The sequence below is a fragment of the Bufo gargarizans genome, chromosome 3 (assembly GCF_014858855.1).
Source record: "Bufo gargarizans isolate SCDJY-AF-19 chromosome 3, ASM1485885v1, whole genome shotgun sequence".
NCBI classification, from domain to species: domain Eukaryota; kingdom Metazoa; phylum Chordata; class Amphibia; order Anura; family Bufonidae; genus Bufo; species Bufo gargarizans.
The window spans coordinates 165,867,115-165,885,264 of record NC_058082.1 but is presented as its reverse complement, the minus strand read 5'-3'; the positions used below and the strand labels follow the sequence as shown (position 1 = coordinate 165,885,264).

Here is an 18,150-nt window from a genome sequence, read left to right as displayed (position 1 = left end):
TAATCTACAGGTTCAACTATTCAAGGTTCTCATGGCCATAGACTAATTTGGAGCTTTTGCATCGGATTAAAGTGTCAAAAAGTGAAGTACTAAAAATAGGCTGTCCAAATCCACCCTCTTTATCCTTGCTAGGCAGATGTAATTTGGTCAAAATGGTTGCTTTCCTTAAAATGTTATACCTCTTGCAGCTCTTACCTTTTTTACTTAAACATAAAGACATATGGTTATGGAATGCCATAGTGATTAAATTTATCTGTGCAGCCAGAGAAGCCAGATTAGCCCTATAGAAACTAATGTTGTGTAGACAGGATGAAGGGATCAATATGCCAAATATCCAAGGTTACAAATTCAATGTAATTAATTGGCTGAACTTCTCCTCCCACTATTTGGCTCTCGAACTAGAGCACGAATTTGAAGAATGTTGCAATCTTCGCGTTCTGGTACATACTTCATATTCCTAGATGCCACAGGTCGTTGAGCGTTCCATAGTGTTGAGGGATACTATAATCTGACGAAAAGAGGTGAATAAGGGCTTTAAACTTCCCTTGTCATCAAAGTATATGCTATTCTGGGGACACTTAGAGTTTCCGGCCTGGAGTTTCTAAGGGAATGGGAGGACAGGGGGATACATACCCCACTGCAGATTCTCTACCCAGAAGTTGGTTGTGTACTTTCCAAGAACTCTGGTTTATTGCCAGAAATGTAAAACTCCCTACACAGATTTATGGCATGGGATTTGGCAATCCCCAATTGGGTTGGGTTGATGGTTATTGGGATATAATGATACAATATGGATTTTTCTTCTGGAACATCACTTTATACATTTTTTTGTTAGTCCACTCAATCAAGACGGAGGATTTACAGAACTCAAAGCTATGGGCTGCTCCCTTGTTACATGTAGTACTCCTGACTGCCTTGCAACTTCTTTTTATCCATTGCCTGGATACCCAGGTTCCAGCTGGTAGGGAACTGGTTGACTACTTACGAAAGCTGATGAACCTGGAGAGAACTTAAGTCAAGTGACATACGGAATCCCATTCCAAGAAGTTACTTGACCAGTGGAAGCTTTTCATAGTTAGACATTGGTCGAGGGATGAGGTCGATCAGCTAAGGAGACTATTTCAGTTTATGGAGTGGTATGCGACAGAGGACTTGAAGGGGACCCCGGGTCATTGGCATTTTGGAGAGGATGTGGGGAGAGAGACATTGGGGAGTAATACTCTGGTTATATAGGCGACCCCTCGAGTTTCATGATCAGAGTTGGTAGGGTCTGCATTGAGGATGGATACAGTGTTAGGCCTCATGCACACGGCTGTTGTTTTGGTCCGCATCCAAGCCGCCGTTTTGGCGGCTCGGATGTGGACCCATTTACTTCAATGGGGCCGCAAAAGCTGCGGACAGCACTCCGTGTGCTGTCCGCAACCGTTGCTCCGTTCCGTGGCCCCGCAAAAAAAATATAACATGTCCTATTCTTGTCTACGCTTTGCGGACAAGAATAGGCATTTATATTAAAGGCGGAACGCACACGGACGCCAAAACACACCACGGTCGTGTGCATGAGGCCTTAGATAATACGGGGTATTCTAGTATCATGACGAATTGTATCACAATTCAATAAAGGGATTTAAAAAAGGTACAACCACACAGAGCAACTGTGCTGCACTTGGGATGTACCGCTTGACTGTACAAGCTGCAGCTGCATCCTTTTACCAAATGGCCATTAAGAATAAAGACAGAGGAAACGGCCGCATGGCAGTATATGATCAGTTCTGATACCTCCTCTGCTGAGCCTCACCAACAACTAGTTGATGCCATAGAGTGAATGAATGGAGCAACATCACCACTGACGCTCCATTCTTCCAGGGCACCCAGGTTCTCATGTTCAGTGGAGGTCCCAGTGGTTAGACCCCCATTGATCGATCAAATGTTTAGCCCCTATTCTGTGGATACTGTATAAGTTCAACTTGTGACAGGAGTTACTGCAATGTTGCCCCAACTATAGTTTTCCACAAAGAATAATTGAAGGAATCATTCTGTCCGGGGTTTAAACATTGTGCCCACCCAAAGGTACCCGCCGAGTACCTGCTGTTTTAAGAAGCAGACACCCGGAGGCAATATCTGTGATTGTCAGTAAAGTTGATCACTGATGTTTAACTCTTCAGATGCAGTGGTCACTTGCGACCTTGGCAGCTGGGTGTTGAAACGCCAGGGGCGCTGTGCCCTTGGGGCCTGACGTCTCCAGGGCTGAGATCAAGAGAGCTGTTCGGTTGCTCTGGCAGCCTCAGGCCCTCGGAAGGATCCAAGGCCTGCAAAGGCAATGTTCCTATGGGAAGGACCCCATAGGAACATGATGAATCTCCCATAGGCTCGGTTAGTTCAAACAGTTCATTGTATTTAACTGACTCCACCATCCACTACACCTGCTCTCCTGTCTTGCACCCAAATACCTAACATCAATGGCACCCCAACTCTAGGGAATGCCCTGATGGAAGAAAGGGTGTGCTCTCCTGTACAGCGGATGTTGGGTTGTTAAAATTGGCACTTGCTCCACAGCGAGCACCATAGCTGCCGGGTGTTTGCTGGTTTACACAGCAGACACCCGGGGCTAATGTTTGCTATCGGTGATAACTCCTGCGATCGCATAACCCCTCAGATGTGACCACGGCATCTGAGAGCTAAAAAACCCAGGCTGGAACATCTATTCCTTGCTGAGATTAGAAGTAATAGGCCTGAATCTGTATAGGGCTTTCAGGCATATTACTTGTATATTCCAATACAGGCCTGCAGCTGACCGCACAGCATTGGAATATACTGAATTTTCTATTTAGGCCTTAGGCATTGCCACGTCCAAAACTGTCCATGCTAAATATTTATCCCATATTGTGTAATTGAAAAAAAAGGCAGATTTTCCAGTTTTTCACTTTATATCCACAAAATAACTAAAAATAAAAAGCTATTAAAAAGTCATGCACATTCCAAAATGTTATCAATAAATACTACAGATTGCCCTGCAAAAATGTCACGACCATGTTTATGGCCGTGACTCCTTGGGAGCCGCATACAGTTGCCCGCGGTTTGGGTTGTTGTGTCAACCGCAGCTGGAGGCATTTTGCTGTTTGCCTCAGGTGCGGTTGCCGCGGACAACTGGTATGTGTGCGGTTGCCTTGGAGTTTGTGTGCGTGTATGTATGCACTTTTGTATGTCTGTGTGCACTCTGTTTTATGTTTGGTGTGCACTGACATCTTCCCTTCACTGTGGTTGTCCGTGGCAACGTTTGGTGTTATGTGTACATGTGGTGGCAGTGCCCTGGCCTTCGGGCTGACTCCCAGGACATGGTTGCCACCCATGTCGTTGCCTGTGGCAACAGCCACAGTGTGTTTTTGGGTTGGACACTTTCCCTTTAAGTTTGTTTTTCCCTTCCCTTGTGCTGGAAGGGTTAACTCCCTTCCCAGTGTGTGTGTGTGAGTCACTGGGTGTGTCTGACTGTTGGGTGTGGCTTCTTGGCCTATAAAGCCTCACTGTTAGCACATGTCTGAGGGTTGCTTCAGCCATGCTTTGCTGGAGCAGCCTCCTGTGTTTTCCACATGCCAGTGGGGGACACCCTTGTGGTCATAAAGATTTATGTCACATTACGTTTATGTCATGTTTATGTGTGATGTCTATGTGATGTTTTCCTTTGTTGTTTGGTGCATCTTATGGATCTGGATTCCTGTGTGTGGATATGTGTTTGCCAGCACAGGGATCCAGTCAGCAAGGCTGTGGCAGGTAGGTGGAACTAGTTTAGTTCGCCTGCCATATCCGTAAGACTGTTTGTGTTCCCCTTTTCCCTGCAGCTTGGCCAGTGAGACCCCTGTTCCTCCGTGTCCAGTAGGAACAGGCCGTCTTACCCTGACTCCTAGTCCAGGGACCGGTCGGAGGGTGAGTTAGGGATCCGAGGTTCCTGAGCATGGGTCCTCCTACCTTAAAGGTCGGCCCATGCAGCTAGGAGTTAGGGTCAGTTTAGGGATGCTTTAGGAGGTGACCTGCTCCCTAATCCTGTCGTCCTGGCCGAGCAGCCTAACATCTTTTGGCATCGCACGGCTGAGGATTTTCCCCATTCTCAGCCGTGACAAAGAATTGAGCCCACACACAGTTCCATAGATGTAACTATAAAAAAGTTATAGGGGTCAGAATATCGCGATGAAAAGAACTAAATTTATTTTTCCTAAGGTTTTATTTTTTTAAGTATTAAAGGGAATCTGTCACCTATTTTGAGCATATAAAACTGCTAACATAGCAATGTTCAGTAAAGTACCTTCATTCCAGCATGTGTCTTCTTTCTTTTAGGCCCCTTTCACATGGGAGAGTATTCCGCGTGCAGTGCAGTTTCTAGGTAAAATTTCTCTCAGGGCGAGTGTCAAAAAAACTCCCCCCCCCCCCTCCCCGGTAACAGACAGGCAGGCAGTGCTGACCTCACTCACTGTACGTCACGCAGTGCGTGAGGTACAGTGAGTGAGCGCCGCCGCCCGCACTGCCTGCCTGTGGGGGGACATTATTTTTAATAAGGATCACTATGGACATTATTTAGAATGGAGGCTGCTGTGGATGTCATTATAACTGTATAATGTCTGATAGGCCTAGTCCTGAGTTATATTACCCTGCCCTGTATAATAATGTACCCCGATACCCCTTAGTTATATTACTCCAGCGGGGTAATATAACTTGAAGGCTACTTTCACACTAGCGTTCGTCGGTCCGCTCGTGAGCTCCGTTTGAAGGAGCTCACGAGCGGACCCGAACGCAGCCGTCCAGCCCTGATGCAGTCTGAATGGAGCGGATCCGCTCAGACTGCATCAGTCTGGCGGCGTTCAGCCTCCGCTCCGCTCGCCTCCGCACGGACAGGCGGACAGCTGAACGCTGCTTGCAGCGTTCGGGTGTCCGCCTGGCCGTGCGGATCCGTTCAGACTTACAATGTAAGTCAATGGGAACGGATCCGCTTGAAGATGTCACCAATTGACTCAATCTTCAAGCGGATCCGTCCCCCATTGACTTTACATTGAAAGTCTGAACGGATCCGCGCAGGCTACTTGCGCACTTGCGAATTTTTTTAAAGTTATTAATGCAGACGGATCCGTACTGAACGGAGCCTCCGTCTGCATTAATATGAGCGGATCCGTTCAGAACGGATCCGCCCGAACGCTAGTGTGAAAGTAGCCTTAGGGGTATCAGGGATGGGTACATTATTATACAGGGCATGGGCAGGGTAATATAACTCAGCTCAGGACTAGGCCTATCAGACATTATACAGTTATAATGAGTAATGACACCAACAGCAGCCTCCATTCTAAATAATGTCCATAGTGATCCTTATTAAACTTAATGTCCCCCACAGTGACAGTGGCCCCCATTTTCATGTCTCCCACAGTGGCCCCCCCCATTGTAATTAATGCCCCCCCCCCCCCATTGTAATTAATGCCCCCCCCAGACCATCACTCGCCTCACAGCAGGCATCAGCACTGCTCAGGGCGGGCGGTAACAGGCAGGCAGTGCGGCGCTCACTCAGTCACTGTATGTCACGCGCCTGCGCCGCCTAGTGGGAGGAGCAGGCGCGTGACGTCAGTAAGTCTGACCAGGGCCGGTGCAAGGATTTTTGCCGCCCTAGGCAAGATAAAAATTGGCACCCCCGCCCCCCCCTTTATCAGATCCGGAATTGCGGACCCGGATCCGCAATTCCGAACCTGAAAAAAAATAGTACATGTCCTATTCTTGTCCCCAATAACGGACAAGAATAGGCATATTCTCTTAGTGCCGGCAATGTGCGGTCCGCAAAATGTAGTATTAATAACTAAACAATTAAATAATACACATATTGCATTGTCTACTTACCACCAGGACAATAAGATGATCTGGTCTCTGGCTGCAGTCTGGCTCTGCGGACTCCCTTGTCACTCTCTTCTCCCCCCCTCCCTTGTCACTCTCTTCTCCCCCCCCTCCCTTGTCACTCTCTTCTCCCCCCCCTCCCTTGTCACTCTCTTCTCCCCCCCCCTCCCTTTGTCCACTCTCTTTCCCCCCGTCCCTTGTCACTCTCATTCTACTACTCCCCCCCCTCCTTGTCACTCCATTCTACTACCCCCCCCTCCCTTGTCACTCTACTTCTCTCCCCCCCTCCCTTGTCCTCTCTTCTCCCCCCCCCCTCCTTTCACTTCTCTCCCCCCCCTCCCTGTCACTCTCGCCCCCCCCCCTCCCGCTTGTCACTCTCTCTCCCCCCCTCCCTTGTCACTCTCTTCTCCCCCCCCTCCCTTGTCAATCGCTATCCCCCTCCTCCGTGTCACTCTCTCTCCCCCCTCCCACTCCCTTGACACTCTCTTCTCCCACCTCCCCCCTCCCTTGTCAACTCTCTTCTCTTCTCCCTCCCCCCCCTCCCTTGGTCACTCTCTTCACTACTTCCCCCCACCCCTCCCTTGTCACTCTCCTTCTACTACTTTTACTCCCCCCCCCTCTTGTTCCTCTCATGCTACACTCCCCCCCCTCCCTGTCACAAGTCTCATCTAACTCCCCCCCCCCCTTGTCACTAGTCTCATTCTACTCCCCCCCCCTCCCTTGTCACTAGTCTCATTCTACTCCCCCCCCTCCCTTGTCACTAGTCTCATTCTACTCCCCCCCCCCCTCCCTTGTCACTAGTATCATTCTACTCCTCCCCCCTCCTCTCATTTCCTCCCCCTTGTCACCTCTAATGTAGCGTGGCCGAGCTCTGTTCGCTCCGCGGTACAGGAGCTTTTGTTTCCTGTACCCGGCTGACAGGAAGTGCTCACTTAGTGTGCACTTCCTTTCAGTCCGGCCGGGTACAAGAAACAAATGCTCCTGTACCCCGGACCGAACAGAGCTCGGCCACGCTACACTAATAACTCAGCAGTCTGCAGCGCAGGCAGGCTGCGCAGCACTGAGCCGGCCGCTCAGGAGGCTCAGCATGAGGGGCGCCGCCGGCCGGCCGCCCGATCATTTACCATCATAACGATTTTCTTTTTTTTTTTTTTTTTTCTTTTTTTACCTCAACGGGCGCCCCCTGCTGCTGACAGCGCCCCGGGCGGCCGCCCGTCCCGCCCGCCCCTAGAAACGGCCCTGTCCGCGTGGATGCGATGTGTGAGTTGAACGCATTGCACCCGCACTGAATCCCGACCCATTCATTTCTATAGGGCTGTTCACATGAGCGGTGATTTTCATGCATCACTTGTGCGTTGCGTGAAAATCGCAGCATGCTCTATATTGTGCGTTTTTCACGTAACGCAGGCCCCATAGAAATGAATGGGGTTGCGTGAAAATCGCAAGCATCCGCAAGCGATGTGAATAAATTACATCAGAAGGTTTGGGTACCAAACATGCGCGATTTTTCTCATGCAAGTGCAAAACGCATTACAATGTTTTGCACTCGCGCGGAAAAATCGTGCATGTTCCCGCAACGCACCCACACCTTTTCCCGCAACGCCCGTGTGAAACCAGCCTTATTCAACTTTTCATTTAGATCAAAAAGAGATTTTTCTGATATGCTAATTAAGATTCAAGGTGCCCAGAGGGGCGTTATTCCTCTTCTCTAGTGCCCAGTAACACCCCCCTGCAGTGGCAGCCTTTCTTCCAAGCCCAGCCCGCCTTTCTTCCAAGCTCAGCATGCCTCCTCATAAATAAATTTACTCCCACATCCTTGCCGAACGGCGTTGCCCCCTCCACTACGTCATGTAATTTATTCACATCCTTGCATCCTCCTTTCTTTCCCCAGAAATCTCACGCAGCCGCAGTATCGCTGAGTGCCTGCGCCTGTACGATACTCCGGCTCCTGAGGGCAACAGCCTCAATAGTGTCACTGGGCATGCGCCGAGCCCAGTGACGTAATCAGAGCGCTGTTGCCTCAGGAGCCGGAGTATCGTACAGGCGCAGGCAGTCAGCGATACTGCGGCTGCGCAAGATTTCGGAGGCCAAGAAAGGAGGACGCAAGGATGGTGGGGTGAATAATTTACATGACGTAGTGGAGGGGGCGACGCCGTTCGGCAAGGATGTGGGAGTAAATTTATTTATGAGGAGGCGTGCTGGGCTTGGAAGAAAGGCGGGCTGGGCACTGCAGGGGGGCGTTACTGGGCACTAGAGAAGAGTAATAACGCCCCTCTGGGCACCTTGAGGCTTAATTAGCATATCAGAAAAATCACTTTTTGATCTAAATGAAAAGTTGAATAAAAGAAAGAAGATACATGCTGGAATGAAGGTACTTTATTGAACATTGCTATGTTAGCAGTTTTATATGCTCAAAATAGGTGACAGATTCCCTTTAAAACGATAAAATTGTGGTATTACTGTAATCGTACTAAGGTTACAGGTTTAGTATATACGTGCACTTTTTTGTATAATGGGAGTCATTTATGAAGTTTTACGGATCTTTTTTGCACAACCCTTTTTCTGTGACTTTAAATACCCAGGCGACCATATTTGTTGCTCACACATTTTTATGCTGCATTCGACACAAAGGAGCGTAGTGGGAATGGTAGGGGCCCTGGCGTTTTCACATGAGGAAAAAAGCTTAAAAAACATTGACGCAAGGGCTACCAAAGATGGGCCTATTCTATGACATGGTGCACGCTCTGTCATAAATTAGGCGCATCTTCTGGCATCAAAGCCAGGGTAAATGGTACTAAAAAGACCACCAAAAAATGACTGTGTTAATAAATGAACCCCAGTAGCTTTCCTTTTAATGGCGTCCATGTAATAAAAAGGCGTAAGTCTTTGTCACATCAAAAATATATATATTTTTATTTTGCTGCTGGAAAGCCTGGTGCTCCAGGAAGGGACTGACAAAGGACAAAGAGAGGACATGGAATAAGGACCAAGTGGCACAGGAATAAGGTACAGTCCACACACAGGATACCCATAGCTGCTACAAAAATGTTGGCCTACATCCTAGGGTTGTCTCCATCATGTGTCCGTGTCTAAGGGCTCAAGCACACCAATGTATTTTTCTTCTGTTTCCTTTCCGTTTTTTTAACAGGTCCGTATACGGAACCATTCATTTCAATGAGGCTTGAAAAAAAAAAAACCTGAAATTACTTCATGGTCATTTCATGTCCATATGAACATGTTCTTTTCTAGTTCATTTTGCGGACAAGGACAGACGTTGTTACAATAGATCCACATCAAAAAAAGGATGCAACACAGAGGTCACCTTTTTTTTTTTTTTTGCAGATCCGTGTTTTGCGGACCACATAATACATACGGTTGTATGCATAAGCCCTAAGACTGGGTTCACACTAAAGTTATTTGATCAGTTATTGTGAGCCAAAACCAGGTGCAGCTCAAAAACACATAACAGGAGGAAATCTTCCATTATATCTTATCTCTGATTAGTCTTCACTACTGGTTTTGGCTCACAACAAGGCTACATTCACACGACTATATGTGTTGCGGTCCGCAAAACATAGATACAAGCCGCGTGCGTTGCGCATTTTGTGGAACGCACATGGCCGGCCCTATAATAGAAATGTCTATTCTTGTCCGGACATGCTGTATCTTTTTTTTCAGGGCTGTGTAACGGAGCACTGTGTGCTGGCCGCATCTTTTGTTGCCCCGTTGAAATGAATGGGTTCACACAGGTTTATGGAACAGGTGCCGACCCAGAACTACGGTCGTGTGAATGCACCCTAACTGATGGAAATAACTGACCAAATAACTTAGGCCTAGTTCACACTAATGTTTTTTTTGCGTGTACGGGCCTTTTCATTTCAATAGTTCCGCATTAAAAACGGAATGTGTTCCGTAAGCATTCCGTTTCCGTTCCGTTGAAAGAACATGTCCTATTATTGCCCGCAAATTACGTTCCGTGGCTCCATTCAAGTCAATGGGTCCGCAAAAAAAAAAAGGAACACATACAGAAATGCATCTGTATGTCTTCCGTATCCGTTCCATTTTTGCTGAACCATCTATTGAAAATGTTATGCCCAGCCCAATTTTTTCTATGTAATTACTGTATATGGCATACGGAAAAACGGAAAGTAAACGGAAATACAACGGAACTCAAAAACGGAAAAACGGACCGCAAAAAAATAAATAAAAGCCATAAGTTCTTGTGAACTAGGACTTAGCCCAGCAGCCTCCAGGCTTAGTGTATGCCTGATACCTCTTCAGATACATTGTTGCAGTCTTGTTCCTATTCAACCAATTAATACTCGGTAGAATAACGCCTGGGGTTTAATTTCCAAGTCACAACATGAGCAATAACTAGTACACAGCGCAACATTGCCCGACTCAAATATGGCCACCGCAGTCCAGTCCTTCCGCTCGCAGCTGTCGAATCGCCGTGGTTGCTTGGTAACAGTGGCCGGAAGTGTTTTTTTTTTTATCATTATTCATTTTCCCGCGGTTCCAGTGTAAACTGTGTCTGTGTGAAGGAAGCGGCATAGAGCGGGGTTACTGCGCCGTGTGACTTCACTCCTCCAGGCTGACAGGACCACAGGTGGGCACAGGGCATAGTGTACCCCGCGTTGTGTGCCGTGCTGCCCGCTCCTTCACTCTTCTTCCTCACAGCTGACATGCCACCCAAGAGCCCCCGGAGAGGAGCCCCCAGCCGCCCCCAGGAGCAGCAGCGCAGCAGTGGAGGGTGAGTGCCGACATGTCTTCATCTACAGCACATGAGGCTTGTCCTTATGCCATAGACCAGCCTGTGCCAGTCAGTCCACTGCCTCCAGCACAGACACCACTCACTGGTCTTTATTTACTAGCTGCCAGCCATGACCTACCATGGCCAGTAAGTGGCCTCACCTGTCACATGACTGTCACCAGTGCTCACATGTCAGTGTGGCGAATTAGCACTAGCAGCCTGCATTGTGCCTGCCAGTGTATGGTGAAGAGAATAATAATAATAATAATAATATTTTGTGTGATATTTTATTACATTTGCATTGATTTATTTATTTTTAACACATTCTTAGCACCCAGACAGCCCCTTTTAAAGGTGTTTGCTGTATATGGACATCAATATTAGTTTAGGGGGTCTGACTCTTGCCTTTTTGCTGATCTGTCATCGATTGCCTATCCTTAGGCTAGGCCATGGATAAGCTGTACCTAGAACGCCCCCATTTAAAGGGATTGTCCGGGTTCAGCTCTTCTTCACCCAGGCAGCTCTGATGTGCTCCCTTGCACTGCGCTACGTGCAGGGCAAGGGCTGTTTTGTTTACATTTTACACTGCTAGGCAGAGGCTTCCTCCTAGCAGTGTGCCTGGTGATGTCACCAGCACTATTGGGCAGGCTCCTAGCAGAGACCCCGTACATCACTTGATCTGCAGAAAAAAAGCCTTTGCCCTGCGTGACTCGAATATGTTCAGAGCTTTTATTGCCACCTTATGCTGTTGAGTGACATCTCCTGTCACTTATGAGATGAGGTCTGTGACCAAAGCTGGCTATACGCATAAAATTACCGACTAATAACTTTAGCTGAGCAGGGCTGCGTATAGCCATAGGCCTCTTTCATGCTGTCAGTATTTTTTTTCTGTTTCTTGACGATATGGAGAGACGTATGTGGGAGGAGTGTATGCGTTTAAACCCTGTCTTGCTCACTAATGAAAAATTAAAGTGTATGCGTTCGGTGCGGATCCGTCTTGTATTTGCACAGACGGATCCGCACCGATAATGCAAACGCTTGTATCCGTTCAGAACGGTTCCGTTTGCATTATTCTTTAAAAAAAAAAGTGTAAGTCAAAACGGATTCGTCCTGACTTGCAATGAAAGTCAATGGGGGATGGATCCGTTTTCAATTGCACCATATTGTGTCAGTGAAAACGGATCCGTTTGGCTCTGCATCGTCAGCCAGACACCAAAACGTTGCAAGCAGCGTTTTGGTGTCTGCCTCAAAAGCGCAATGGAGACCAAACGCAGCCAAACTGATGCATTCTGAGCGGATCCTTATCCATTCAGAATGCATTGGGGCTGAACTGATCAGTTTTGGGCCGCTTGTGAGATCTGTTTCAGGGCTCAGAAACGCCAGTGTGAAATTAGCCTAACAAATACTGACCATGTGACAGAGGCCATGGGGAGAGTGGGATAATTTGGTGCCCAGCTTATTTCCTGGAAGTCCAGAGATTGAACAGGTTTGCATCATCATTGCCATTGTCCTGCCTCTGTAGACACTAGATGACCAGCTATTATATTAGCCGTTGTCTTGTATCAGTAGTCGGTTTATTTATTTATTTATTGTTAAGTTGTGCTACTTGATCCTCACAACACAAGGAAATTTAGATTTTTGTTGTTTTTCCTTTCCTTGAGTTGCAGACTAAGGCTACTTTCACACTAGCGTTCGGGCGGATCCGTTCAGAACGGATCCGCCCATAATAATGCAGACGGAGGCTCCGTTCAGTACGGATCCGTCTGCATTATTTTAGCAAAAAAAAGCTAAGTGTGGAAATAGCCTGGGACGGATCCGTCCAGACTTTCAATGTAAAGTCAATGGGGGACGGATCCGCTTGAAGATTGAGCCACATTGTGGCATCTTCAAACGGATCCGTCCCCATTGACTTACATTGTAAGTCTGGACGGATCCGCACGCCTCCGCACGGCCAGGCGGACACCCGAACGCTGCAAGCAGCGTTCAGCTGTCCGCCTGTCCGTGCGGAGGCGAGCGGAGCGGAGGCTGAACGCCACCAGACTGATGCAGTCTGAGCGGATCCGCCTCCATTCAGACTGCATCAGGGGTGGACGGCTGCGTTCGGGTCCGCTCGTGAGCTCCTTCAAACGGAGCTCACGAACGGAATACCGAACGCTAGTGTGAAAGCAGCCTAAGAATGTAGATTTACTAATCCTATAAATCAAGGGTCAGCAACCTCCGGCACTCCAGCTGTGGTAAAACTACGACTCCCAGCATGCACACTTGGTTGGTTGTTCTCGGGACTCCCATAGAAGCAAATGGAGCATGCTGGGAGCTGTAGTTTCACCACAGCTAGAGTGCCAGAGGTTGCTAATCCCTGCTATAGGTGGTGTAAGCTTAAACTGGCACCAGATTCATCACAAGGGCTCAGGGTGGATGATACATCTGGTGCGGGGACAGACACTTTTCTCTGACGCCATACCAGCTATTTCCTCGCTAAAAGAGAACCTTTCACCCAAAAACGCAATACAATCTGACAGCACCATTCTATAGTATTGAAGAAGATGGGTCGGCACTGCGATTTGCACGTGGTGCATGCGTCCAGGGAAGGCATCCCACGAGTGTATAGCGGAGAATGGCCGACACTCACTTTCTAGACCAGGGGTAGGCAACCTCCGGCACTCCAGCTGTTGAGAAACTACAACTCCCAGCATGCATACTTGCTCTGCTCTTCTAAGAACTCAAATAGAAATGAATGGAGCATGCTGGGAATTGTAGTTTCACAACAGCTGGAGTGCCGAAGGTTACTGATCCCTGTTCTAGACGATAAGTAGAGACTTTTATTCAAAGCGTAAGGCCTCTTTCACACGGGCGTCTTATTTTTGGCCCGGATAAGAGGCGGGTGCGTTGCGGGAACACGCGCTGGAGGGGTTAAAAAAAAAAAAGTTAACTCACCTTCTCCTCTTGGTCGCGTAGTTCCCGGTCTCTTTACTTCTTTAACGATGAGCTGTGGGCTAAATGACCTGTGGTGACATCAGATCACATGGTCCATCACCGTGGTGATGGAGCATGTGATCTGACGTCACCACAGGTCATTCAGCCCACAGCTCATCGTTAAAGAAGTAAAGAGACCGGGAACTACGCGATCAAGAGGAGAAGGTGAGTTGAGGTGTGTTTTATTTATTATTTATTATAATTTTTTTTTAAATCCCCTCCAGCACTATTATACTATGCATTCTGTATTCAGACTGCTATTATTTTCCCTTATAACCATGTTATAAGGGAAAATAATACAGTAAATAGACTGTCACCTAGAACCCATGCGTGAAAATCGCACCGCATCTGCACTTGCTTGCGGATGCTTGCGATTTTCACGCAACCCTATTCATTTCTATGGGGCCTGCGTTACGTGAAAAACGCTGAATATAGAACATGCTGCGATTTTTCACGCAATGAACAAGTGATGCGTAAAAATCACCACTCATTTGAACAGCCCCATAGAAATGAATGGGTCCGGATTCAGTGCAGGTGCAATGCGTTCAACTCGCGCATCGCACCCGCGCGGAATACTCGCCCGTGTGAAAGGGGCCTAATAGTGTCATCAGTGACTAGTTCTGGACTTCAATACTTCATTTGTGAGCAAGACAGGGTTTAAACGCATACTCCTCCCACATATGTCTCTTCATATCGTCAAGAAAGTGAGTGCCGGTCCCCCTTCGTTATATAGCACCGTTTTATAGAGCAGGAGGAGCAGAGTAGATCTATAGTTTTCTGGGAAAAGATTCAGATTTGTGAGTCAAAACCACAGAACAGGTGCAGATCTCTCCCTTATACCTGACATCTGAGTAGGCTTCACTACTGGTTTTGGCTCACAATCACTGATGGAAATCACTGACAAAAGACTGAAGTTTGAATAAGGCCTCATGCACACGACCGTGTGTGTTTTGTGGTCCGGAAATTGCGGATCCGCCCAAAAAAAACGGATGACGTTCCGTATGGCATCTTTTTTTTTTTTTTTTTTTGGCGGATCCATTGTAATAATGCCTATCTTTGCCCGCAAACTAGAAAAAAATAGGACATGCGCACACGGTGTGCTGTCTGTGTTTTTTGCGGACCCATTGAAATAAATGGGTCTACATCCTATCCACAAAAAAAACGGATCGGACACTGAAACAAAATACGGTCATGTGCATGAGGCCTAAGGGTTTAGTTTGAAGCAGATTTTTATGCCAGAATTGTGGCACTAAACTGCGCATCTTAGACTCGCCCCTTTACAGTGAAGCCACGCCAGAAACAACCTTTCTGCTAAGTTCCATCTTCTTGGCAAGTATGTCGGGTAAAACCTAGGTGCGCCAAATTGCACTACTTTGTGAGCGAATGTGTGATTACTTCCTGCAGAGTATTTTACTGAATGTTGCATTTTGCAGCATTAAGCTACATGCACACGACCGTATGTGTTTTGGGGTCCGCAAATTGCGGACCTGTAAATAAAACGGATAAAGTCTGTATGGCGTCTGTTTTCCTTATTTTTTTTTCTTTGAGGATCCATTGTAACAATGCCTAAAACGGACAAAAATAGGTTCTATTTTTTTTTTGCGTGGCTACGGAACGGACATACACGGATGCGGATAGCACACGGGTCCGCATCCTATCCGCAAATATAACTGCGTGGACACGGAAACAAAATACGTTTGTGTGCATGAGGCCTTGGATAAATCTCTCCTTTAGGACTCTTGAAATGCTGTGCATCTACTGCACCTACAATGATAAAACTATTGGCCAGACTGAATAGACAAGTATTGTACATCATCGATGTCTATGTGGTTGTGTTTATAAGACCCATCTGTGATCAGTGTCCTTTGGGCAAACCTGGTTGTTGGAGCCTCTGTTGTCTCGCCGATTTCCTCATCGGTGTGGTGCTGGACTGGAAATGCTGGCGTCACATATTACATGCAGTGACTGCCAGCCGTATTCAGACCCCTGCAAGGTCAGGGAGATCCATGTGTTTTCTGCAGCTGGCACCTTTAGTGGCAATGACATAAATTTATCTTGGCTGCTGCTTACAAAGTATGGGCTCCAGACAATTATTAAAGGGGTCATCCTAGATAATGATAATGATGACCTATCCTCAGGACGGGTCACCATAATCGCATCCAGGGGGTCCACTGTAGCTCAGTGGCCTCTTCGAACAACTCATCTTGCTGGAAGTTAGACCCCCATGGATCAGATATAGATGACCTATCCTGGGGAAAGAACATCAATATAGAAGACCCGTGGCTGCAAAAACTGCAGACAGCACAAAGATGCCCTCCGTGTTCTGTCTGCGGACTGTTCTGCTAATTATAGCGCGTTTATTCTTGGTGATTCTATAATGGAGACAGGGTGCACATTGCCGGTACCACAATATACATACGATCATGTGCATGAGGCCTGATGCTAAGGGACCTTTTGCATGGGTTGAGGATTGGGCTGTATTTGTGCTGTAATTTCTCCAAAAAAAAAAGTTTTGTTAGCGGCGTCACCTGGTCCTCCTGTCACCTTGTGGTCAATGTGACATTGGGTTAAATCCGCCCCTGAGTAACGAGGGCAGTAAAAGGAGAAGTGGCATGATAGGCGGATACTTGGACAAGCTTGCTTGATGACCTGTGTTTGACTTATATTTTTACACACACACACATGCATATCCTCATATTCAGCTGTATATACCACATTTGCATAGTTTGGTGACGCTCTTAACCACTTGCCATCAGGGTAACGCCGATAGGCGTCCGGACGGCAGCGCGCTCAGGTCTCAGTGACGCCTATTGGCGTCATCTCTTGAGACCTGAGATTTCCTGTGAACGCGCGCTCACAGGATTGCGCAGCTTTTCAAGTTTAACTACAGCCTGCCAGCGCTGCTGATTGGCTGGCAGGCTGTAGATTTTTAAAATAACCAATCAAATAGGTATATCGGACGCCATTTTGTAAATGGCGTCTGTTATACCTGCTACCTGCTCCTCTGGTGGTCCCTTTTGCTTGGATCGATCACCAGAGGACACAGGCAGCTCTGTAAGTAGCACCAAGAGGGGCTAATAACAGAGGGTGAGACAGGGGCTAATAACCAGTGAGCACCGTCCTCTGTAGTGAAGAAAAGCGCTCATTTATGAATCCGAGGCAGAATGGAAGGAAATGTAAGCATGAATCATCTTTTTCAGCGGCAATGCTGCAGAAACTTGTTAAAAAAAATTAATATATTTTTTACCTGGAATCTCTTTAAGCCCCTATTACATTGCACAATGTTCGGGCCAATTAATGGGAACAGTTCAGCTATCTCTGGGACTCCCATAGAAATGAATGGAGCGTCTGCGCACATGTGCGATCGGCTGCTCTGCTCATTTCAGTGGAGCAGCAGGGGCCTGTAGTGGGGTACCCCACCCATCTGATAGTTATCCCCACATCCTGTGGATAGGGGATAACTTTCACTTACCCGAATACCCCTTTAATCCTGGAAGTGTTGGGCCTTTAAAGGGGTTGTCCCATGAAAAATATTCTACAGTTTTCACACCAGCACCTGGATCTGAAAACTTGTGTAATTGCATGTAATTAAAAATATAGTATAGCCACTGAGTTATTTATTAAAATGTATCTGTATAGCGCCCCCTGCTGTCTGTTATACCCCTTTAAAGTTACGGCCACACAGTCAAGTTTTTGCATGCAGTTTTGATAACCAAAATCAGGAGTGGATCATAAAAGGAGAGAAAGTATGAAGGACAGATACAACTTCTCTCTTTTTTTTGAATTCACTACTGGTTTTGGCTTCCAAAACTGCATGAGAAAACCTGAACGCGCGGCCTTACCCTTAGGCCTCTTTCACACGACCGTTTTTATTTTTTCAGTTTACGAGCCTTTTTTTTTTCACGTTCCGTATAAAGAACCATTCATTTAAATGGTTCCGCTATAAAAAAAAAACGGACTGTACTCCGTATGCATTCCGTTTCCGTATTTCTGTTTTTCCATTCTGTTGAAAGATAGAACATGTCCTATTATTGCCCGCAAATCACGTTCCGTGGCTCCATTCAAGTCAATGGGTCCGCAAAAAAAAGGAACACATACGGAAATGCATCCGTATGTCTTGCGTATCCGTTCAGTTTTTTGCGGAACCATCTATTGAAAATGTTATGCCCAGCCCAATTTTTTTCTATGTAATTACTGTATATGCCATATGGAGAAATGGAAACGCAACGGAAACAAAAAACTGAAAAACGGATCCGGAAAAAACGGCCTGCAAAACACTGAAAGAGCCATACTGTCGTGTGAAAAAGGCATTACTAAGGAGAAGATTGTGGCTGATCTCATACAATGTATAAGTACATTCCAAATTTTGATTGCTGGGACCTCTAGCCCCCCACCACTATTAACTAGAATGCAGTTTGAATGAGGAGGTGGTCACACATGCTTACTACTATTCCTGACAGTCATTGCCATACACTGTGTGCAGCTAGCCTCACCAGCCCCATAGACGTTGAATGGAGCAGTGGTGACTACTGATATTTTTCTTTATACTGCTTCCTGCTCATAAA

The 18,150-nt window shown here is 47.0% G+C and overlaps 1 protein-coding gene across 3 annotated transcripts in view; it reads left to right on the top strand.

Moving 5' to 3' along the window:
- Positions 1–10,376: 10,376 nt before the first annotated feature.
- RB1 (RB transcriptional corepressor 1) overlaps positions 10,377–18,150 on the top strand; it is a 286,970-nt gene continuing 279,196 nt past the window's right edge. For all 3 annotated transcript variants that reach the window (XM_044288473.1, XM_044288474.1, XM_044288472.1), the window contains exon 1: positions 10,377–10,612. In XM_044288473.1, the coding sequence (XP_044144408.1) occupies positions 10,545–10,612 (68 nt within the window). In that variant the 5' untranslated portion in view covers positions 10,377–10,544. The remainder of the gene's footprint in view (positions 10,613–18,150) is intronic.